General features: G+C 41.1%; 1 protein-coding gene across 1 annotated transcript in view; it reads left to right on the forward strand.

Moving 5' to 3' along the window:
• The window catches only part of sntg2 (syntrophin, gamma 2), a 115526-nt gene that overhangs the window by 18705 nt on the left and 71945 nt on the right, over positions 1-24876 (forward strand). The window contains exons 2-8 of the mRNA XM_030718462.1: positions 7108-7245; positions 7360-7416; positions 7547-7604; positions 10255-10298; positions 12192-12233; positions 13327-13414; positions 16685-16767. Coding sequence (XP_030574322.1) covers positions 7108-7245; positions 7360-7416; positions 7547-7604; positions 10255-10298; positions 12192-12233; positions 13327-13414; positions 16685-16767 — 510 coding nt within the window. The remainder of the gene's footprint in view (positions 1-7107; positions 7246-7359; positions 7417-7546; positions 7605-10254; positions 10299-12191; positions 12234-13326; positions 13415-16684; positions 16768-24876) is intronic.

The following is a 24876-nucleotide window of genomic DNA, read 5'->3' on the forward strand; positions in this document are numbered from 1 at the left end:
TATGTTTGAAGCCTGAAATGTGGCAAAAGGTTGAAAAGTTCAAGGGGGCCGAATACTTTCGCAAGGCACTGTAACTGCTGGCAGTGCAAAGTGGACAGGTCTTTAGTTAAACTGTTCCCAACTTTAATGCAAGTAATCAAAGCAATTACCAGTGAGGGTTTTGACATACAACTGGGTGTCAAATGGCATCAGAGACAGAGCAAGGAGTGATGCACAAATTGCTTTGTGTGCAGACGCCCCTTATGGGATGGGCTCCACAGCTGGTTCCACTTTGTAAAATACTTAGACCTCAGTTGCAGAGGCCTAGAGACTGATCTGCAACCCCCTGACAACCTCTGGTCTTTAGGAAAAATATGTGTTCCCTGACCACTTGACACCTGACTGTCATTACTGGTGGCGGCTGCAAGATAAAATTGGATGCAAATTGAGTGTTAGACCAAAAACCACCTTCTTATGCTTGCTTGCAGATTGCCACAGGTGTACGCACTGGTGACCACCACATACCTTTCTGTGGTCAGTTTCATGTTAGTGACTGCCAGCAGTCACCAACAAGCACTGGCCAACCAGTCGGGGAATGTGTTTTTCCCCCGTGACTGGTGGTTGCCAGGGGGGTCAGTGAGCGGTTCCTAGGCCTGTGTGAGTGGGGTTTTAGTGACCGGCTCCACAGTAACTGCCAGCACCCACTCATAAACGGGGCGGGGAATACAGTCGTGCACTGATGTATTTTTTTTTTTTTTTCCTTGACTGGTGGTTGCCAGATGGTAACTGAACTGTCTCTTTAGGCCTTGACTGAGACCTTAGATTCTGACCCACCAAATCAATGAAGACTTAATGTGAACATGGGATATGTTTTTATTTAAATTTTTCTATCTTTTTTTTTTTTTTTTTTTTTTTTTAAGACTAGGTTGCTGTGGAGCAGTCTCAAAAGTTGCTTCCCGGCGGCTCTTTAAACTAAAATGCTTTTCAAACAGCTCTGACCTCTAAAACTTCTCTCTTCAAAAACTGATCAGATTTTGAAAACATAATTCATTTACCTATTGCAAACAGCTAAAGCCTCTAAGATTACCAAACCTCCCTAACAATCTTACCAAAGCACCAAAAAATAAATCACAAGCACAGGCTGCATTTGCAGGGCCGTTGTACTGGACTGTATTAGATGTCTGCCTCACTCTCTGTTTTTATTTCAAAGGGGAAAGAGGACACAATTTGACCACAGTCAGCACGATGAATATGATATGCTGTCACAAGATTTTAACTCAATTCAGCTTTGAATATACTGCAAAGAAATGTGGGTTTGCAAAGCCTGTGTGATATGAATGTTGAAAGTAGTTTTCTTTTTCCGGATTAAGGACTTTCTGAGAGACTGCCTAAAGAGAAATGCAAGCAGCTTTTGGAGTCTTACGAGATTGTTTTGTGTACAGGTGTCCCACAGGGCTGTTTCCCTTTTATGCTCTATCATTTTCAAACTACACAACTGTGATGAGGTGACATAGCAGTACCACAATAACCATAATGGACAGTATGGGCAAACTTTTGCATGCTTCATATGACACACACTTTTAAAATTCAAATTCATTGGCTTGGAGCATTCTAAAAACTGATGGTCTGAACTGCACATCCACGGTCCCGAAAACCTGCACACAGTCACACGTGAACAAGCTGCTTCCTACTTATTTACCTATACTTAGGAAAAAAGGCCCCATCACTAAATACTTTAAAATCCAGTTAAGCCATGTTCATCATAGGAATCCAAAACACCCACCATCAGACTTAAAAAAGTTTATTTTTTTTATGGCTTTAAAAGGAGAATTCACCCTTAAGATCAGCCTGTCAATCCAATTAAGTAGCTCGTTTAGTAAAACCCACCAGTTATTTTTTTAGCACCAGAACTATGTAGCATTACAATCACCCAGCCTATTTGCATTTAGCATTTACAGCAACAAGACTCTGAGGATATGAAAATACAACTTGTAACAACAGTGCAACCTTTGTGCACTTTTCTGTTCAGCAGTGTGTTTGTGGAAATGATGTCTCTGCTTTAATCTTTGAGTACTTTTCCACCTCCATTCCAGCAAGCTCGCATAATCCCAATTCCTGTTTCCAATAATGATCATTTACTAAATTAACAATGTTTATTTAATATAATTTGAAACTAACTATTAAGCCCATAAATTCATAAGGAAAGTGTGTCTGTGTGTACACGTGTATGTATGAATGTGTCTGTCTCTATCATTTAGTAAACAAGTCAGAGGAAACACCAGTGCTAAAATAGATAATGATGCCTCCACTAAATTTAATTTCAGTTCATCTGAGAAGCAGGGCAGTGCATTCACACACAATGTTTAGAAGACAATTAGCATACATTGATTGGGCAGTCGTTTCCTGGAGCTATAACTATTAATTTAGACAATGATGCCTGAAGTCTCGACTCTGAGGCATTTGCATGTATGCCTGCATCTGCAGTTGAAGCGGTTCCAGTTCTTGGCCACTGTTTCATAAATTGCGCGTAGAAATATTTCTAAAATGCAAGGAAATTGGTATTTACCACATGAATGTGTTTTGAACCTTGCACACGCAGCTGCATGTGTTCAGCATTAAACTCCTTTATTTACTGTTCCTGAAGTTTCCACACAATTACACACTCAATGCTGCTCTGTTTGCACTGATATATCAGCTGAACGTCCCCATCTGCAGATACCGTATTGTCCTTGTTGACTGATACGACTTTTACCAATGGCACTGTCTGATGGAATCTGTCGGGCTCAAAGATAGTTTGAGATTTTGGAATTTGAGGACACTTGAGGAAAGAATCGGTATTTGTATTGGCGATGGGCCAAGTTTAGATTCATTGGTATGAGTGTCTGCTTGGAACTCCACAATCCGTGCGTCCTTGTTTTCCACTGAGGCAAACTCAGCCATGGTCTGCTTTATTTGAGTGGCATGCACATTTTTTAGTTCAGTGGACCTAAATCTCTAACTTGTGGACTGTACTTATTTTTTTGGTTAGCACCTGTGTGGAGGTCTCAACATTTAGATTTAGAGAGCTCCTTCTGCACATCTCAGTTTCCACTCTTTCTACAAGGGACATCTGCCACTTGATCAGAGGTGCTTCTAAATTTATGCGTGATCTTTTAATAAATCACCTTCTGTGTGTGGACACTTTCATGCACACAGTTTTATGCACAAACCTGTGCTTGCAGAAAGGTGCGTGAATGAGGCTCCGTGTTGGTTCTTGTCTGGTTGATGCTTCACTTTCTTCTGTGGTGTAGCTGGACTCCTGGCTCAGCAGCACACTGCTGCAAAGGCGGCCCCTTTCAAAATGAATAACGGTTTACATTTGTATTAACACTCACAATAACTAGTTTTTCATCATTTCTGTAATGTCATTAGCAAAATACAAACTTTAGTAGGAACAAAGGTGTTTGAAGTCAACCTGCTCAAAAATAATTATGTAAAGTTTATGGAGTTGAACTTGTTTATGTTTGAATGTCATGTGTGATTTGCAGCTGACAAGACCAAATGCATTTTTTTTTTTTTTGTCAGTTTATTACAGGGTGTTATTATTTAGAGTTTAACAGCGCTGTCATTTGACAAGAAACAAGGGCTGCACAAAGGGAGCTGCCTGAGAGGGCGGGCAGTGACAAAGTAGAAGGTAGCAAGAGGTGAAACTGGTTTCCTTTTGTTATTTCATGCAGCACACTGACTTGTTCTGCTGTGTGCTTTAAACATTTAGACTGTGTTTGTGTCCTTTTGAATGTAGCGACTGCTCTCCTGCTGCAGCAGCCACGTATTTCCACAAAGCCTTAATTTATATTCTGCCTTCCTTAGTGGCCACTGAGCTCGACCTTCATCCTCGAGTCTCTCAGCAGAGAATTGGTTGACCTCACTCACACAGTGATGGTGACCTTTTTCACCCACTTTGATCACTTAAGAGCACATCATCTATGAAAAGGTGAATCTTCTGCTACTCTACAGGAATTTGGAAATTACCAGCAAAACAATACAGCCACAAAGCACTATAGTATTTTTTATTTTTTTTTTTCTCTATCTTGAACTTAATTTGTCTTTTTCACTCTTTAATGGAACAAAGTCACAGAGGACTGGGGCACTAAAAATAAGGTGCTGATTTAAAGGCACTCTTCACAGGGCTCTGCTTGTAATCATCACTGATGTGGGTGGCATTTGCTGACACTTCCAACAAAAAGGGAAACCAGAGGGTAAAACCTCAAGCATCAAGTGGAAAGAAGTGCTGGACACAATAACTGAAATGAAGCAGAAATGTCACAAATTCCTAATTTGTGAAGCCTTAAACATTTAGTCCGAGTGTAGTAAAATCTCGACAGATGCTCTAAACTGCACTTTTATTGTGTTCCTGTTACTGCTGTTTGCCTTCTGTGTGTAGTAAGCTCTTTAGTCCAGTCATTCAACTGAACTGGCAATCGTTTTTTCATCAAATGTAGACTTTTTTTTTTTTTCCATTTGTTTATATGCCAGATCATCCATCAATCCTATTGACTCTTGGTGGGATTGTGATGAAGCCTTGGGAAATGATGTAACTCACTCCATCAATTCAGCCTTTTCAAACGTGGAGAGAGGGCTTTAGAGGGGACGTAATTGCTTGTCTATATGATGTTTTGCATTGCAGAAGTATTATGACTAGACCTGTAGAAACGATGCATTTCACCCCTGTGTTAGCATTTTCAAAGCGATGCAGATTGATGCAGCTTTCATTAGAACATAATGCTATCTGAGCCCTTCTCTGGGGATTTTTTTTTTTTTTTCTCCCCCTCGCTTGTTTGGATGAAAAACACGCTAGGTTAATTCTCCACTACTCACCATGACTGGACACCCATCCTAATACTTCTAATGTGTGTAGAGTAAGAACTTCCCTGCACTGAGCTTTATGTTATGTTGAGCCTAGTAAAAGAGATGCCCTGTGATTATAACCCTTCTCCTGTTAGTGAAACTTGGGGGTATTCAAGAGCTCCCTCGGTGTCTATTGAAAGATGCAAAGTAGCTGAGCTTATTTGAAAAATGAGTCACTGCAGGTAATGCTTACTGTACTCAAGCATTTAATGTGATAGCCCAATATAATTCCCTAGTTTACCATTTTCAGAACTCACGTTAAATAGACTGATGCAGCTATTTTTATAGGTCAATATAAAATGCACATCCAGCCCCAGAGTGTGTGTACAGCTAAGCTTATTTACTGTTGACTTGAGTTTACATGCACAGGCACCAAATTGCTTTCAGCTGAACTCTGGCATCAGCATGCAAACACGTTAAAACACTGAAATTTGGTTTTCCATTAATCTCAGTTACTGTGTGTTTTGGATACTTGGATTCTTTAAGTATTAGTTTTGGGTCCAAAGCTGAAATCGAACCACCTACTGCCATAAAATCAGGATAAAGCTCTGAGTGGACCTTATTAGTCTGTTTATGCTTCTATTATCTCCCTATATTTGTCTGGTTGTTTCTTTTCTTGGATGGGTGTTCTGTTAACTATAATTTCCCCATTGTGGGATCAATAAAGTATCATTCATTGTTACCCTTGATTGATTTCTCTTTGTTTCATTGTCTTGTTACATTGTGCAGAGGAAACTTGTAGAGGAGAGCTTCTGAAATCACCTTTTTCTCCTGGTTTTCACTGGTTTGTTGGAGAGTTCAGGTGGAGGACTGTAACATTTCTTTTGGCTAACTTAGGTAGTTGATGGGGTTTTGATTTGTGTTGGGGCTGTTTTTGTTTTGTGTGTGTGTTTGTGTGTATGTGTGTGTGTTGGGTTGGCCTCGACTCTCCCTGAAGATAATTTATGCTTCCTTTTTAACATGCTGGCAATAAATCATTAGCCTCATGTTTCTCCATCTTGTATTTGTTACTCTCCTTACCTCTAGACCAGTTCGGGGATGCAAACATTTGCATCACAGGGTTTATAAATCGGGTAAGACAGGAGGTCACTGTAACATGTCCTGTAATGAACATAAGTTCCCCGTGCAACAAATGAAGCAGGACTGAGATGCACATAAATGTAAATGGTTTAACAGTGTTGCTTCCATTAGAGGATTTGTGGTCATGTGGCCATCTCATGTGCTTTCAGTTCCTTCGTTGTAATAATCTGATCAATATTTCTGACTTTGTGAGAGACGTTTCATCTGCATCCAAACATCTGCCTGCAGTTCAGCTTTTGCATTCATGCTGCGACCAGTTTTGACCTCTGAGATGACGTCAGGGTTTCATGTTTGCCGGATATCAGTTGATTCCTTAAATGTTATTTTAATGCCTCCACCAGTCAAACCAGTGAAGGAAGGATCGGTGCAGAATTGGACGAGGCTTTTGTGGACAGAGCTGGTGATTTTTACAATGTCCTAAATTTTCTTTTAGTGGCAACTTTTTATTGCTGTGAAATTCTGTGCACTCTTAACAACACACTTAATACTTTGATATTTCAGCGCCATCGTTGGGTCAAAATTTCTGTCTTTTGAATACCTTTTGATGACTGTCTTATACCCAGCTGTATATTGGTAGTGCTAATTTCCATATATAGGTATGTTAGGGCTAAACCAAAGTGGCACCCATTGGGGGGGGGCAGCTAGCATCCTGTCATAAGAGTTAAATAAGGTTTGTCAGTCCTGTCGTTTGACCTGTGGGCTGACAGCCTCTCACTAATCAAAGGGTGTTTAAAGATGTAGAAATCTAAAATTAATTTCAGTTTGTGTTTGTGAAAGAGTAAAGCTTTAAATCTGAGCTGCACTGCATTCGGTTTTCAGGTGTCTGAAGATTCTTCATCTACAAAGAAAGCGTGTGAAGTGGAACGTCTGCGCTGCTTTGATCTGGCTGACTGTTGTCACGTCTGTCCTCAAAGTTAAACTTGCTGGCACAACCGCCTGAACTTTTGTGTATTTCTTGTTTTGTAAGCTAAAGACGCTGATTTGAAAGACCAAAATCCTTACACAAAGGTTTCACAATGTCAGGCAAAACCCATTAACCCAAAACCAGACCAGTAGAACGGGATGCACAAATGACACGTTGAGAAAAGAGGATTAAAATGTTCATTGTCTACGTAATTGCTCGGCTTGGCAAAATGTCAATGTTCTTCTCGATTCCAACAGACAAAATCTGGAATTGCTTTGCTGTACAATGAGGAGACCAACAATACCTATGATGTCTGCCTGAAACTGACCAAAGAGGTATTAACCATACAGAAGCTGGATGTGGTTTGCACGAGTGGAAGTGAATCCCAAGTAAATGTAAGTGCACCCGAGGCCTCCAGGCTTGCTTTGTGATTCATGCCGCATAACTCCAGAATACTTTACAATGTTCACAATATCCTTTTGCCAATAAGAAATTCCCACTTTCTAAAGCACAGAACTGTTGTACTGCGAAGACAAGCGACTGGCAGTCTGGGCTTAAGCATCAAAGTAAGCAGATAAGTTTTGAGACTACAGTGGAAATGAAAGGCTTTGGATGGCAGAGATGGCTGTTTGAGAAAGCAGTTTTACCACCCGTACTTAGAAATGTTTATCCTCATCTTTCTCTCCTGCTTTTCAGGGAGGTGCCGAGCACAACGTGCCAGTGGTTATTTCAAAGATTTTTAAAGATCAAGTAGGTAAGAAACTATTTCATCTCACTGCTTTTAATGTGGCTTTGGAAATGGTTTTCAATGCACTCTGAAGTTTCACTGTTCAAACTGATTATGGACATGTTAAAGGTGAATATTATGATGAAAAGTGGGTAAAAATAGAAGCAGCAGAGATTATATTTCTCATAATGTGGTTTGATTCCCGTCTTCTATTAAAAACAAGTCACATGGTCACATTTATCAAAGGAGCAAATCCTGAGTGAGCAGACAAGAAAACATTTTAGGAGAAAATGGTAACAATTGTGACAAAACGGGATATTTGGGACGGCAAATTTGTGCCTGATTTTTAAAAGAATCAAAGTTTGTTTCTTTGCTCTGAGGAAGAGAAGACTGACGTCAATGCCGAAGGTTATTGTTTAGCCTGGCCTAGCCGTTAGTGTGAAATCAGGTTAGTCAACGCATGTAATGTGTGACTTCAGCCGTTTTCACACATGCAATGCAGTGATGAACTTTTTTTAGTGTTTACCCACAAGAGGTGCATGGAAAAAAAAAAATGCTCTGACTGCCACCGCTCTGGTACAAAGTGTGTGGGATGTTTTTCAGACATCTCCCAGGCCTAAACCACACTGTACATGTTAACAATAGTGCAAAAGTGCCTGAAGGGAAGTATTTCCTGCTGTGACACATGTGAGAGGACAGTACCCTGATCTGATTATAGAACTGGCTGCACGGCATGAGTATTAATTTATCAACATGCATGTTTTCACACAAAAACTTGAAACAAAAAATGTGCAATACCCAGATATTTAACAGGATACGCTACAGAACATGCATAACTGCACAGGATGCATAAACTGAGCTTATGGAAAATCTGGCAGTTTAAGCTCCAACACTGACTCCATTTATCAGTGCTTTTTTTTTTTTTTTGTTTGTTTGTTTGTAACACAAAGATTGTGTGCAGTGTTTGCATGTGGTGCATAGACTGTATATAAAAGACGGACATGTGAGTCATTGTTTTTGAAGCTTTGAGCTTGTACCCCCCCCCCCCCCCCCCCCCCCCCCCCCCCCCCCCCCCCCGCCCCCAAACAGAAGGCCACAGGTGATGTGTGGATCTGACTCAGAAGCAGAGTACACTTGATGCTCATACACTAGCACCTTGTCAATCACAAGGCAGCCTCAAGCATGCCCTGCTGTATTTTCTAAATGACTCTCAATCGGACCGTGACTGTTAGAGTGAACGTGGCGTTGTATTGAAGATGACTTGATACTAGCTCAGACAATAACCTCATTAGGAAAATCCTCATTGATCATTTTTCCCATAGATTATAAAACCTGGCTTCTATTTGCAAACAGCTTCTAGGCCGTGCAGATTTACTGCATCCAAATTTTATATACAGTCTATGACAGGAGTGCATCAAAGCAGGCAGTGAGGGCTTAAGTTAACCTCCTGCCCCCCCCAAACACACACACACACACAGTATGATTCTGTCAGGGAAATGACAAAAGCAGCAAAATTATTGGCCGATATGGACGCAGCTATTTTGTAGCTGATGTTTCAGACCTGTGGCCTGCTGTGCTGTGAGAGCGAAACAGAGATGAGGTGATCACGGTTGTTGCTTCTCTTTTGTTTGTGGATTTCTGTAACGGTGTGAAAATGGAGGCGGTGAGAGGCAGAAATGCAGGTCCGTACATGTTACTGGTGTGAATAATTATTGGATTGTTTTCGATAATTGTTTTTGTTACCTTTTTGTTTGGAGGATTTGTATTTTTTTTTTTTTATTCATTCAGTGACCCTTTTTGGCTCCATGTGTTCTGAAAACACTAATTTATGTCTTTATAATATATATATTTTTTTTAACCAAATGACCCTGTCCTGGAAACCATATTGTCCCCATTCACTGCACCCAGCTGCACAAAACACCCCTTAAAAACGCACACGTCTGCTCTTTGATGCTTTTACGTATGTTTTAAAGGCAGCTTGACGTGAAGTTTTTGCCTTTTGGTTCAGTCCTCTCTTCTAACTCTCAGAAAGAAAACACATTTTTGTTCATTTATGTGCACCTGCTGTGAGGCACAAAGTAAAAGATGAGCTGTTGTGATCTCACGCAACAGCTCATCAGTCCAATAGGGCAGTTAATTGATGATAAGTGAGCGTGAAGTGCTGTGGAGAAGTAAACCATCACCAGATTGGAAGAGTAATATGATCATGCTGCTAACTAGATGGAAAATACTTCAATCATGTCTGTCAGTTAAATTTTAAGAATTGATGACCTCCAAGTATCCCTGCATGGAGCCATATTAGAGCGTCATGTCTGTGAATCATTTCCCAGTAATTTTTCTTTTTGCCCACACGCTTTTAATACTTTTTCTGATACGAGAAAATGGTGTCTTGATATCCCGAGGACGTTAAGAGCCCTCTCCACACAGCTTTACAAATCTTTTCCCTGCGCAGCTTTCATTGTTTCCTCCTGTGCTGCTGCAAATGAGTTTATTTCCTGATTAGTTTCGAATTTCATGCCTTCCTGTGTTCTTTCTGCGAGCTGTAGGATGTTGCCCGAGATTAGACAGATGGGGGGGACACTGATTGCCATTTCCACCACATTAGCGCGTATGAAATGAGCAATTATTTTGTAATGTTTTCATTAACCTCTGACACTTGACGACCGACGCTCCTCAGCCGATCAGACGGGGAAGCTGTTCGTCGGGGACGCGGTGCTGCAGGTCAGTGCGTCACTCTGATTTATTTGCTTGGGTGTTGGTTCTGGTCGCAGCCCAGAGGGGCGGCTCTTTGCATCTTAACTGCTCTCATATTTTAACAGTGTTATTGATTTGAGTGAGTGATAGGCGAATATTTTGAACAGCATGGTGTTATTCAAATGACTCATTCACTGTCTGACCACAAACTTTATTTATTTTTAAAAATCAAACATTTTATTGCTGCAGGACATGAATCATTTCAGTTTAGCTAAACAAACATCTCACTCTCTGTCTGTGGCTAATTATTAAAAATTCACCAATGAATAATTAGCTGATACGATTGTTATTCTATAAGTAGTAATTAGTGTCTAGTGTTTAGTAGTGATATTAATTTAATCTTTTTAATAAGTTAATTTAAATCTGTCTGGTAGGTTTGCTGGATGTGCTTTTTATCTAGAATATCAAGTAGGTTCAATGGGCAAATATTACCATTCATATTGAAAATGATTGAGTTATAATATGAATAGAATTGCCACTGCTTCCATCTCTCACCACTGTTTCATATTTATTTGCAAATTAGGGGCTGGTTTCTAAACTTTTAAAATGGGGGAAGGGGGGGGGGGGGGGGGGGGGTTCAGACTGGAAGGATTTTTGACTAATAAATCATGAAGCCAAATTTTTTTTTTTTTTTTTTTTATTGGATTATTGACATGACCCCACTCTGAGTCTGCAGCCCTACAAAGTTTGTCATGGCAGAACCAGCTTGTAGCGTACAGGTTTTATTCATTAAAAGATAATTTTTTTTATCTTTTAAATGCAGTTCCTCTGTGTAGCCTGAGGCATAATATTTTGGGGTTAACCAAGCATATACTCACCGGCCACTTTGTTAGGTACACCTGTTCAGCTACCTGTTAATGCAAACCTCTAATCAGCCAATTATATGGTAGCATCTCTGTGCATTTAGGCATCTAGCCCTGCTGATGTTCAAACTGAGCATCAGCAGGGGGAAGAAAGGTGATTTTAAGTGAACGTGGCATGATTGATGGTGCCAGAGAGGCTGCTCTGAGTATTTCAGAAAGTGCTGATTTACTGGGATTTTCCCCCACACAGCCATCTCTGGGGTTTACAGAGAGTGATCTGAAACTGAGCTGGGCTGTGGCAGCAGAAAACCACACCAGGTGCCACTCTTGCAAGCTGAAAACAGGAAACTGAGGCTACTTTTGCAGGGAGTCACCAAAATTGGACAACAGAAGACTGTAAAAACCCAATAATTCCTTGGCATAATTTGGGGCTGTTGGTACCATTTGAGCATCATTTAAACACCACAGCCTGTCTGAGAACTGCTGCTGACCAGGTCCATCCCTGTATGACCTCAGTGTACCCATCTTCTGATGGCTGCTTCCAGCAGGATAGCACGTCCCGTCACAAAGCACAGATCATCTCAAACTGATTTCCTGAACATGACAATGAGTTTCACTGCACTCAAATGGCCTCTGCAGTCACCAGGTCTCAGTCCCACAGAGCACCTTTGGGCTGCAGAGGAACGGGAATGTTTGCTGCACCTTGTTGAATCTGTGCCACTAAAACATAAAGCAGCTGTGAAGGTGAAAAGGGGTCTGGCTGGTGAGTTAATGATCTGTTAACTTGGACTTATGGATGCACTAAATGGAATTTTTGCTTCTTTTTGTAGCTGTATTTTTTTTTTTCTTTTTATTGGCTGTTACATGCATTTGTGTAGTCTGTCATATCTTCATAAATAAATGTTAATCACTTCAGTCCAGGGGCCCCAGTTCTGCACCCAATAGGCCTTTTCAGAAATTCACTGAGGTGACTCAACTGCCTACCACCATCTGAGTGCTAAATTATCTTACTTTCCACTAAATGTTTCTTTGTGCTTTTCTCTGTTGCTTTCTTTAGGTCAATGGCATTAATGTAGAGCATTGTACTCACGAGGAAGTTGTGAGTATTTTTGTACTTGACTCTTGCACAAAGTCAATACCCTGCTCCATCTGCCCATTACTCTTCCATCCTTCCTCCAGGTCTAGCACCAAATCCCACTGGTTATCAACACGGAGGTGTGCCTGAACAATCTGAGTTGTCATCTTGGCAGGAGGCTGTTTTTCTTTTCGTTTACTCTGTGACAAATTGAAAAGCCTGAAAAAGAGTCGATTATTTTCAAAGGCGGCACTGGAAGTGAGGGTCCCAATATTTGTTTTTTTTTCTTCGTCTTTTTTCCCCCTACATTCACTATTTTTCAATTTTGATCAGTTTCCCTCTCTAATAGCCTCCCTTTTGTTAAATATTCCCTTTTGTTTGCGACCATCTCACCCACACATGCGCACACTCTCCCCGCCTGTCATCTCTTTTTCCTCGTGCAGCTTCATACAGCTGTTCGCTACATTCACCTCCAGAGCGTCAAAACACATAATGAGCAGTTTCTCTTCAGAACAAAATCGAGCACATTTAATAGCAGCCTGTCACACTGTCAGCACTGACAGATGCCTGGGCTCAAGTAACAAGGGCTACCACATGATGCTGGAGAGGATGGCAGGGGATCTGATGGCAGATATGCATTGAGGCTGTGCAGAAGTGACCTTGCACGTTTCTTTCACGAGTCTCATTTGCTTGCATTTTTTAATTTTTTTTCTCCCCCCATAAGATGCATGGAAGAAATGGACAGATTTAATCATTTTCACATATGCTTTTGCATCTTTGTGGACATATGTCACTTACACATCAGTCAGTGAGACATTAGGAGCATAATTACGTTGTGGTGTCAGCTGTCACTTTGGCTCCGCCTGTCATGAGTGAAATGCCGGCCTTTAAAATCTGCCTTTTTATGATTCGAGTGGAACCGCTTCAGCCGGGCTTTAACTTCTGATTTAATATTCTTCACTCATCTCCTGTTACATTTCATTTGCTCAGGCAGCGTACAGCTTGACATGAATGTGGCTTGTTTCATTTATATGAGATTAAGTTTTATCTCACTGTATCACTCAGGATCTCTCTCCCTCTCCTTGCTATCTATATCAATCTCTCCCGCTCCTGCCAGGTTCACCTCCTGCGTACTGCAGGAGATGAGGTCACCATCACCGTTCGCTACCTGCGAGAAGTTCCATCATTTCTAAAACTGCCTCTAGGTAAGCGTGCACTGATCGACACCGGTTAAACCACCTATAAACTTCATTTCGCTGAGCATTCTTAGCAAATGAGAAGCGAACCGCTTTTATGGGAAATTCTTTTTTTTGCTCAATTCAACGCTTTAAACCCGTTCAATAGATCAGCATTCATTTCAGAGTAATAAATTGTCATGCTCGGTGGCCTGAGGCGAGCAGTAATGTCAGAAACACCCAGAGCCGCACTTACCTTCAGCAGCTTGAAAAGATGAAGACGGTAAAATCATCCATGTGGAGCCGATAAAAAGGTGTGGAGTGCAGGATGAAGGTGAGAGGTGTGGGTGAGAAAATGATGGCAGAGAAGAAGACAACGTGAGCCAAGTGTTGAGGTAAAAAATAAACTATAAATATGGGAGTTTAGGGGATCATTGTTTATATTAAGTGTATGATAAAGTATTGCAGAGTGGAGGTGGGTGATTAAATGGCTCCAGAAAACATGTCTGACTTCTATCAGTCTGAGAGAAATGACTGGCAGTATTTTAGTTTCCCACCCTATTGCATATTGTAGGATTATTGTAGTATTGCGGTAATGTTTACTTTTATTTTTACTATTTTCATCATTATAGAACAAAACTGAATTCATTGTATGTTTGTTTGAATCCTTGTTAGTTACTACAGAGAGTAAATATTCACTCTGGGATCCACAAAATAATTAAAATGTCCTAAATGCATCATAAGTCAAATGAACTAATAATGTAATAACTCTGAATGATTCAGTAAACAAAATAATGGTTTTAATTTTTAAAATTTTTAATTACTTTTTCCACATCTGCAGCCATCAGCTGTGTTGTGCCCATGGTAGATGGTTCATGAAGGGAAAAACAGGCCTGCAGAGCTTTTGTCAGTGATCATAAATCTACACATTTGGCTCGTTTTATACTTCCTGTGCTTACTAAAAAAAATCCAGCTTTATCCACTGTATAAAACAGGAGAAATGGTCAGTTTTTGTTCTGTGCAAAAATCCTAAAATTATGACAACTGGAAGCTTCAGATATGATAAACACGTGCTTGTCTTTGTCCTAACAATGAACGTCTTTACGTTTTGGACTATTGAAGAAAAAAAATGTGATAACATTCATTTGGGTTCAAGGAAAATTTGATGGATGTTTTTATAGGAGAAAATTATTTTTGTCTGTCCTTTGCTCCAACTCAGCTGTCATCACATTTAAAATTGAAATATCGATGCTTGTAGTAAAAACTGTGTATGTGTATTTTTTTAACAGACAAAATAAATAAACACTTTTCTGAAGGTAGGCTTGCTAGCTCTCAACCATATTCAGCATTTACTTCAGCAGCTGGAGTTTAGTCTTATTTTAAAATGGTGATCTGATATTTCAGGGCTAATTTACTTTCTTGCCCAGAATTGGATGAAAACATCGCTGCCACGCTGTCTGGGCGTAACGGTCGGCTGAGTTTGCCGTATGAGCCCTACGAACTGTTGTTTCCATTTGCTGTATGTATTTTGTGTTTAAAGTTGCTGGTAGTTGGATTTTGTGACCTTTTGTCAAATCCGGGCTTTGCTTCTTACTTATTTTGGCGGTCCTCGGGTGTAAGAGTAAAAAGCTAATAAAACCCCAACCTGAGCTGTCCTCAGATGGCAACCAGTGGTTCTGAGACTGGATTTTTGGCAAATGCCGAGTGGTTGGTGAGTAAAGTTATACCACAAGTAGACCTGCGGTACAGGTTCTGCATATGCACATCAGTAAGGGTCAGTGAGCTCATGCCATCCATCCACAATTCACAAGAATCTCTCCTCCTTTAATCACACTGGAATAACAGCCCTAAAATACGGTACTGCCCGAGCTATGATACCCCTGTGTGCGTCACAGATACGGACAGTATCCCGATGAATGCGCACCGGATCTTTGATGGACACATTTTGAGATTTCTCTGTAAACAGACATCTGTTCCATATCCATATAATACCCGGATAATATCCATTTTAAAGGTCTGTGACAGATCAGATCTTCCCGTATTCTCTCCAGAAATATTATGGATACGTGGCAGATCCATAAAGTTGGATCATTCCGGATCTTTCCGGATTCATGCCCTTTTTGTCCAGTGTTGCACACATTGATCACTTAATGTGTCGTCACCCAGACTGTGCTCAAGGTTAAGGTCACGTTTGTCATTTTGTAGCCAATAACATCTAAATTGTGATGGACTGTGAGCCGGATGAGCTACTTCATGACTGATTTCCTGATTTTTGTGCTTTTGCTGTTTTTAATCCTGACTTAAACCAAACTTAACGAGACTCTTGGCTCGTATTAAAGGCACAGATAAGAGACTGGTACAGATTTTTATCTCCTAACTCTCACAAATAAACTTATCTCAAATGTAGTAAACGCAGCTAATGCATTAGGGCCACAGTTTGTAACTTCCTGCATTGCGTCTGGGCCCTTAGATGTTGACAGTTGTGTGTTTGCAGCAAACACTCACATTGCTGAGCCACTAATAATTGTTCTCCTATGAATTAGCTGTAAGCAGAAAGAATGAATGAATGAATGAAACCCATGCAATACAAATGATTTCAGTCCCCACAGTAAACACAACAATCACTTTGTACAATTTATCTAATTATGAAGAGCACACAGATGTAGGAAAATAATTAATACTAACAGGCATGCATGAATATTTATAGCTTGATAAACTGCCACATTCTCCCAAATTCAAAGTGTGAGTGCTCTGAGAAATGCAGCCTTCACATCATGTGGGTAAGTTAGCATTCATAGGAAGGCTGCAGTGCAGAGATGCTCAGGATTTCTGCTGGAGGCTGTTTGGCCCCGTGAATTGTGTGTTTTTTGTTGTCTGAGAGTGAAAAGGTTCGAGTCGTGTTCTCTCTAAGCCGTCCTTTGTTGTACCATGGCACGAGTGACAGGCAGGAAAGGCCAGGAGCCGCTTGCCACACTTTACCAAGTGTGACCGAATCAGAAAGCAGGTCCTCCAACGCCAAGTTAATATCATATCAAAGAGCAGCATTCATCTCTTCTGGATGCTGCCTGTGATCTACACTGCATGGCTCGAAGGCAGGGCAGCAGAATAAAGTCAATAATAACCCTTAAAATTTAAGACTATGAGCTGGGACGTGCTGTTTGAGGTTTATGTGCAATTCCTGACTCTCCTTTGTGTCCAGATGAATTCAAATATTAATATTAAAGGTGTGAAGTTGGTAATCTTTCTCAGCGATTCTTCAAAAGATTTTTGTAAACATGAATCATTCTTCTGTCTTTCCAGGTTCTCCGGGGCCAGATCACAGTCGAGTGTCCTCCCCGCTGTTCGACAGCGGTGTGCATTTAAATGGAAATGGAAACAACACAGTAAGAAAGACCTTTTTGATGTTGCACATGGAAACTTGATTGGTTTGGGTTTGATCTGTTTCCCGCTTAGCACCACCATCTTTTTAGTTTTTTATAGGTAGCTGATGCTTTCAAATGAAGCTAAAGGTTTAAAATGCTGTTATCTGAGAGCCTCACTGACTGCACTGATTAACACCTTCTGTGTGTTCTTGAAAGACGGGCATGCTTTTGAACCTGCAGTTCTTTTAAAGCATCTCTCTAACTTTGGTTTGAACCTGGGCCTCTTTCTAGAATATTCCAGCAGGCACTGAATGATACATGAACAAACCCTCAGTGTAAACCTTTGTGTTCCCATCACAGTTCCATGTTCAGTCGCATAGCTGGAGCTACAGACACGACCTGCCAGGGTGCAGTGTTCACATGAGCACACAGCATACACACTCACCAGTCGCTCTGTGCCAATCACATGGCACCAACTCAGTGCATTTAGGCATGTATAGATGTGGTTGAGATGGGGAGGGGGTGGTGTGGATGTGGACTAAAACCTGTGACGAATGTTTCCAGCACCTTGCTGAATCTGTGCAATGAAGAATTAAAGCAGTTCTGAAGGCAAAAGGAGGTCCACTCTGGTAAGGTTGTAACTAATAAAGTGGCTAGTGAGTGTAGCTTGTAATTTCTATACTGCTGAGGCATTAAAGCCATTAGCTTTAGCAGCAGTTGAGACTATTAATGCTCCTAATGTTGACAAATCCTCCCTGCTCCCTTCTGTTTGTGTACATTAGGGAAATCATCATTGTTAGACTATCAGATTCTTCTCATCTTCAGGGAGGCTTTGTCGGCATCACACTGAGTGATAGACGTCCATCCACCCCCCCCCCCCCCTCTCTGCTTATCCATTTCAGGGTTGCGGGGCAGGGGCGATGGAGGCTGGAGCCTGTCCCAGCTGCCATAGGGCAAGAGCCAGTCTGTTGCAGAGCTAACACAGAGAGACAACCATTTGCATTTGCATTCACATTCACACCTATGGGCAATTCAGAATCACCAATTAACCTAACCCCACTGAGTGCATGTATTTGGACTGTGGAAGCTGGTGTACCCGGAGACACGGGCATGGAGAGAACATGCAAACTCCACAAAGAAAGGCCTCGGCCAGATGGTGGATTTGAACCCAGGAGAGGCAGCGGTGCTAACCACCGCACCACCGTGCTGCTCTGTGATAGACAATAACAGATAAATGTGCCAGATCCTTCTCGTTATTCCAGTTAGTACGATGAACATCTTGTGCATGTAACATTTTGACTTGTAATAGCTGAAAAGAAGCAGGAAGCAGCACCTCGATATGCAGCCGTACCAGAACCTTGAAACTCTTTCAGTTTCAAATTTTATAAACGACACCTGAGCTTGTTTTCTAAAAAAGGTTAATTCCACATGAAATGACAAAAACCCAGTACTCCCACACGCTGAGGCTGATTTAGACCAGTTACAAAGGGAAGGTCTGGCAGTGGGATGCTGGGATTTATGTGAGATCACCCAAATGCATGTGCATAACAACAACAAGAGAGGTGTAGGTTGGCAGAAGCATTACCAGTGAACAGCTACAGGTCATCTCAGTTTTGCAAGTGCTTGATACACAATCATTTTCTTATTTATTATTCATCCATAAAACTCAGGAATAAATGGAGTTTTAATGAATATGAAGCCTCATAAAAGACTTCAAACCGACCTTGTTTGCAGGTAGAGGAGCCTTATCAACAGTTTCTTATTGATGTGTCTTGGAGGTGCATAATGAAAATGCTTTTTTAAGTCTTACAAGTTAAGCCTCCATTACTCCCTTTTCCTCTTTATCTGGGTTTTTGCTGTTTTGAGGTGAAGAAGGTAAAAAAGAATTAACTAATTGACATGATGATGAATTCTTGGTGATCTTTAATTATTTTAAACATGTTTGTTATACAAGTTTTCAGAAATGCTGTTGAAATATCCAAATGGGGGCAAATAAGACATTTTCATTTAAATCTGTGTGTATTTTCATACCATTCCAGGACAGTGAATACTATAAATATGAATTTTGGACAAATCCAGGTTCTAAACTCTTGTTTCATTTGTTGGACTTAAAGGTTTTTACAGCGAGGATTTCTTTTTTATTTATATATATATATATATATATATATATATATATATATATATATATATATATATATATATATATATATATATAAAAACTCTGTGAATCCGAAGATTCAGTCAACAGAAAAGTCAATTTCTGACATGTTTCTAGATCTAAAATATTCCATCAGGCACTGAATGATACATGAAGCCTCAGTGTAAACCTTTACAAAGAGGAATCCAAGTCCTGCTGAAGTGGAGATTTGTGGCTCAGATTATTGGAGGAAAAGGCATTTTTGAAGAAAAACAGCCTTTGAGGATATGCACTGTAAAAGTCTCTGCATTATTATCGATTAAATCAATAGGTAAAACTTTTAGTACACATGTACTAATTTGCAAAATGTCCAGAGTGCAGAGACATCACACCTAAACATGTATTTTGTACATAGTTTTTCAGATAATCTGAAATAAGGCGTTTTTATGGTGTGAGTGAGCAGTACCTGGAGAGGGGAAAGAGTTTAGTGTGTCACTAGTGAAGTACTCAACCCATTACTTGATGTGTTAACTGCCTAATTGGAGTCTGGCCCGGCCTGCTAGTTAGCACAAGGGGAGTGATAACAGCACATTATTGAAACCATGAAGCCTCCTCATCAGTATTGGCTCTTGATAATGGCTGATAAATGAAAATGAAAGAAACACAGTAACCAGCTGATCCAAGCAGTGCTGGGCAGAGTGTAAACGAGTAAATAACTGCATCTAATAAATGTTAGGGAAATCATTCACCGACTATAAAAACACTTTATTCTAGCTAGCTCAGCAGGGCTGACCACTGGCTCGGCTGCTGTAGTGTTATCAGCTGCAGCCTGAGCCTCTGCCTATCTTTTCGGACTCCGGCTCATACAAATCTCTTTTGACTTTGACATGTTATTAAATGTGAAGTAATCCATAATGTCCTCTGCACATATGCCAGGATGGTGTTTAGTTTGGCCCCTGGCAGACTCTCCCTGTTGTCCTTCCACCCTTCAGTGATGTTAAAACGCACTGGTGTGTTTTGCCTGTGATTTTAATACATGCAAAAAATGTTAATCAGCAAAATCTATTTGTTTTTTATTAGCATTTTAAAACTTACTGTGGAATTACGTATGTTTTGGTCAGTTTATCCCTTGCATATGGCTCTCGGGTATAATTTTTCATGCATTCGTTAATTCTGGGCTCTGTTAAATCTAAAGTGGTGGTCTTCACAGCTCTGTACCAGTATTTTAATTTCATATCCACAGTCTTCTGCCTACAGTAGCAATAGAGCATCTGTCTGTTTTAGCTCATGCTTTCAGGCAGGACTTGAATCAATGTGTTATCACAGGGGTAGCAAGGGTCAAAGGGGGGGGTGTCATTCATTTAGCTCTGTCATCCTACAAAGCTGTTATTCGCTCATTGAGCTTTCTCGATCTTCAGTGATGATGGCTGTGATTACAGTGTACTGCTGGGATGTTGGTTGGGAGATGTTGCAGCTGATTTCACAGAGGGGACATTTCTATCTCACAGAGGACGGCATGATGCCATTGGCTCATTACTTGTATTGACAGCACTAGCTTCCAAAAGCATATAGTGTACCATCCATACAGTACCATGTGTTGCTGCAGCTGAAGAGAATTTGTTCTTTAGAGTTCTTCTGGCTAAACAAATATTTTTACCCAAAGACAGTCTTTTAGTTTTAATGGTGAAGTCTCACATAATTGCATATTAATATGGTCATTTATAATGGAAAGGGTGGCTTTAAAACAGCATGTCTGGGTTGTTATTTTATCTGCATTATTCAGAGTAATCATGAAGGACAGCAGGTGATCATTTTAACCTTTCATAGATTTAAAGTGTTTCCATTTAACTCTCTAGCTGCATCAGAGGAGCCCAGACATGTCTCTGCACTGTCTGTGTGCAGTCTGCAGTCTTGACTGTGTGCACAGTAAACCCTGACACATGCCTACCTGTGCAAAAAGAATTCTGGCATGACTCTGTGACATAATGGGCCAGCTGACTCGGTGTAAGGGGTCTTTACATGAAAATATTTAGTTGCAAACCAGGTGTCTGACAGCACGAGCCGTTTCCCCACATCACAAATAACATTTAAAAGCTGCAAAAACACAAAATGGCAAAACGCTGGCCTCTGGAGCATTTTCGGTCGTGTCAGAAGAGATTGTTGTTGCCTCACGAAGGGCTGTTATGTGAGTGGTTGTTTTTGTTCTTTGAGTAGGCCTAATTGTGTGTTGTGTTTGAGGTATTTCAGTGCAGTACAAGGCATGATTTCACTTTCATGTTCAGAGTATAATGATAGGAAGCCGCAAGACAGAGATTTAAGGAAAAGTAGGGCAGCCCATAACTTAGCATGCAATGTCATTTTATTTTCTTTTTTTGGGAGAAATTAAGTAACTGTGCATCATAGGAAATAGTCTGTAATGGAAATGTTCTTTAAGCACGAGGTTGGCCACAGATGAACTACACAGCTTTTGCACAGTTTTCCTCCTTCCTGGTAGCTCTATATTCAATGTCCTTGGTCCAGCATATCCACTATCCCTCCTCTGCACGTGTCCAAACCATCTCAGCCTCGTCTCTTTGTCTCCAAACCGCTCAACCTGAGCTGTCCCTCTGATGTACTCATTTCTAATCCTGTCCGTCTTGCATAAACAAGAGTAACAAGAAAAACAAATTATTTGGCCTACAAAATTATAAAAAAAATAGCTGCTAGTTTCTGGTCCACACTGTGTGTGTGTGTGGGGGGGGGATTGTCGCAGCCTTGCCACCTCTGTGTTTAAAAAAAAAAAAAAAAAATGGTCTGACCCACCACTGTAACATCTCATTTTATATTCCACATTGTGTGTCTGTCCAGTGTCACAGCCAAGGTAAATGTCTGAGAGTGTGGTTTTCTTTATTTCTTTTTCCCATTATTATAATAACCTTGATGCATGATGACATCCACCAAAGGAAAAAAGCAGCATTAGCCACACTGGTCGTCCCCATACCTTTTTCTTACTATCACCATGTTTCAAAAGGGCAGATTTTTTTTTTTTTTTTTTTTTTTTACAACAAATTTGACATTTTGTCACATGAACATTCCAAACCACTAACAGGAAATGTTTTTGAGCTCCTCAGAAGTGAGGAAGGACTCACCGTTTTTCATTAACACTCAACAATCACACAGGGAGGAACGGTGGAGAGAGTAAGAGACTGCAATTTCTTCACTGACAGCATACCCAATAAACCCGAATGCTGTGCAGTCACAAGGGGCATGGCGGCGTGTGGAGCATTAGACGTTGCTCTCTTTTTTTGAGGTTCATATTGCTCTTTACCTTTTACATTAAATGGCTGCATTCTGCTGAGTTCACTGTGGATGTCAAAACTTAGTCTGGAAATGTAGGAAAAGTTTAAAATGGTAAAGGCAAGATGAGGGGAAGTTGGTACAAAAACAAAATCCTCAGAGAAGACCTGCAGTAATACACAACAATGACCAATGCACCACCATCGCCTTCGTTTCATGGAATGATGGAACGAATTAGTTGTTCGCACTTTACTTGTGATCAAAAACTAAATGATTTCACTTCAGTTAGAACTTATTGACAACACGTTCTTTGTTCAAACTTTTTCCAGTGCCTTACGACAGACATTCTTTGTGTTTGTGTCGAGCGTTGTGCAGCAGTGCTGAGTCATTGGTGCATATAATAATGTCCGATGCTGCGTTTTCAGAGAACGCAGCGTTTGTTGGTTGGTTGGGTGATTGAATAATAATCTTCCACTTTTGTCCAGTCTGAATGAAATCAACACTTAGATTATCTTGAGACTAGTTCTGCTTTATGGAACCGCTAATGGAGATTCTAATCTTCAAATATAGTATTGTGCAAAAGTCCTGAACCAACCTTCTTTATATATACTGCTTATAATAAATCAAAGGAATACTTTGAAAACATATCAGATCTCAGTGGGGGGTGGGGGTCATGCTGTATATCTATACCATATGGACTGGGTAATGTGTTAGGAACAAAATGATGCCACATCATTTGATGGATATGAAAATGATCAACCTACAGAGGGCTGAATTCAAAGACACCCTGAAAATCAGTGTGGAAAAACAGATGCAGCAGGCTAGTTCATTTTGCAGAGATTTCATTGCAGCAACTCTGAAATGGTACTCATTAATTTCTATGGCCCCAACATGCTTGTTTGCATGCCTGACATTGGGGCTTGCTCCTGCTGAGAAGATGGATGGTGGACCTGGTAGATCTCCTCCCAGATCTGGACCAAGGCATCACTGAGCTCCTGGACAGTCTGAGGTGCACCCGAAACATGAATGAATGTCTTTGTCATTGCATGGCCACATACAAGGACCTTTACTATTTCTCATTAAAACTGATACCAGTCATACATGCGCACACAACAAAGAAATTTGAAATTTTTATGTTCCCTAAAAAAAAGAAAAAGATAAATGGTAAAAGTGTTATCAAACTGAAGAAGGTAAGTCAGGTGCATGATTTCCAGAGTGTTAAGGCTGATTGTGCTGTTTGTGGGTGGAGTGGGTCTGATTCAGTTCGTGGATGGCTAAGAGGTAAAATCTGCTTCTCATTATGGTGATGTGGCATTTTAGGGCTCTGTAGCGCCTCCCAGAGGGTAGCAGTTGAAAAAGGTGGTGGAATGGATGGCTGTAGTTCTTAATAATCCTTCCAGCTCTGCTGTGAACATGGGACTAGTAAATGAAGTCCAGTGGTGGGAGTGGTAGACCGATGATGTTCTGCACCATGTTTGCCACCCTCTGCTGCTCCTGTGGTTGGTGACGTTCTGGATGCCCTCAATAAGTTCCTGCTTTGCTGTTTTAATGCCTCTTTTTAGTTTGTTGGGTCCCACTGTACTGTTCTGCTTCCAGAGCTGTAGGCTGCGTCATGTTCACTAAGGAGCTGCTGGACCTTCCGTGTCATCCACGGATTTCTGTTTGGAAACATACGGATGTGTTTGTTGACAGTGATGGTCTCCACACACAGGCTCGAGGAGGTGCATTGGAAGCAGTCCTGCAGCTGTTGTGATGCTCCTGCTGACAAGGTTTTGACCTTTTTGATGGTATACTGGTGTTTTTTAATAAGAGGACGGTAAACAGGAGTTAAAAACAGTGATAGGTGGTCTGACTGTCTGAGGTGGGGCAGGGGAAAGGCTCTTTGGAGATGAATACATACAGTCCAGGGTGTTCTTCCCTTTGGTTGAACATTTGACATGTTGTTTGAACTTTGGAAGCACAGTTTTCAGATCTGCATGAAAATGTCCCAGAGGTGTTCTACGGGATTTAGGTCAGGTGAGCATGGGGGCCAGTCAGTGCTATGAATTCCTTCATCCTCCAAGAACTGTCTGCATACTCACCACATGAGGCCAGCCATTGTTGTGTACCAGGAGGAACCCAGGACCCACTGCACCAGTGTAGGATCTGACAGTGGGTCCAAGGATTTCATCCCGATACTTAATGGCAGTCAGCTTGTACCTAGCTTGTAGAGGTCTGTGTGTCCCTTCTGGGATATGCCTCCCCAGGCCATCACCGACCCACCACTAAACCGTTCATGCTGAATAATTTTAGAGGCAGCATAACGTTCTCCACTGCTTCTCCAGATCCTTTGCATCACAGGGTGAACCTGCTCTGATCTGTCAAAAGTACAGGGCGCCAGTTGTGGACCTGACAATCCTGGTATTCTGTGGCGAATGCCAGTCGGGCTCCACAGTGCAGGGCAGTGAGCACAGCGCCCACTAGAGTTTGGTCAGAGACATTCACACCAGTGACCTGCTGGAGGTCATTTTGTAGCTCTGGCAGTGCTCATCCTATTCCTCCTTGCACAAAGGAGCAGATACCGGTCATGCTAATGGGTTTAATGACCTTTTTCTACAGCCCTGTCCAGCTCTGCTAGAGCTGGGGTCTTCAACTCCAGGCCTCGAGAGCCAGTGTCCTGCAGGTTTTAGATGTCTCTGCTTCAACACACCTGAGTCAAATATAGAAGTCATTAGCAG

This window comes from Archocentrus centrarchus, chromosome 22, assembly GCF_007364275.1.
Source record: "Archocentrus centrarchus isolate MPI-CPG fArcCen1 chromosome 22, fArcCen1, whole genome shotgun sequence".
Classification (NCBI taxonomy): Eukaryota; Metazoa; Chordata; class Actinopteri; order Cichliformes; family Cichlidae; genus Archocentrus; species Archocentrus centrarchus.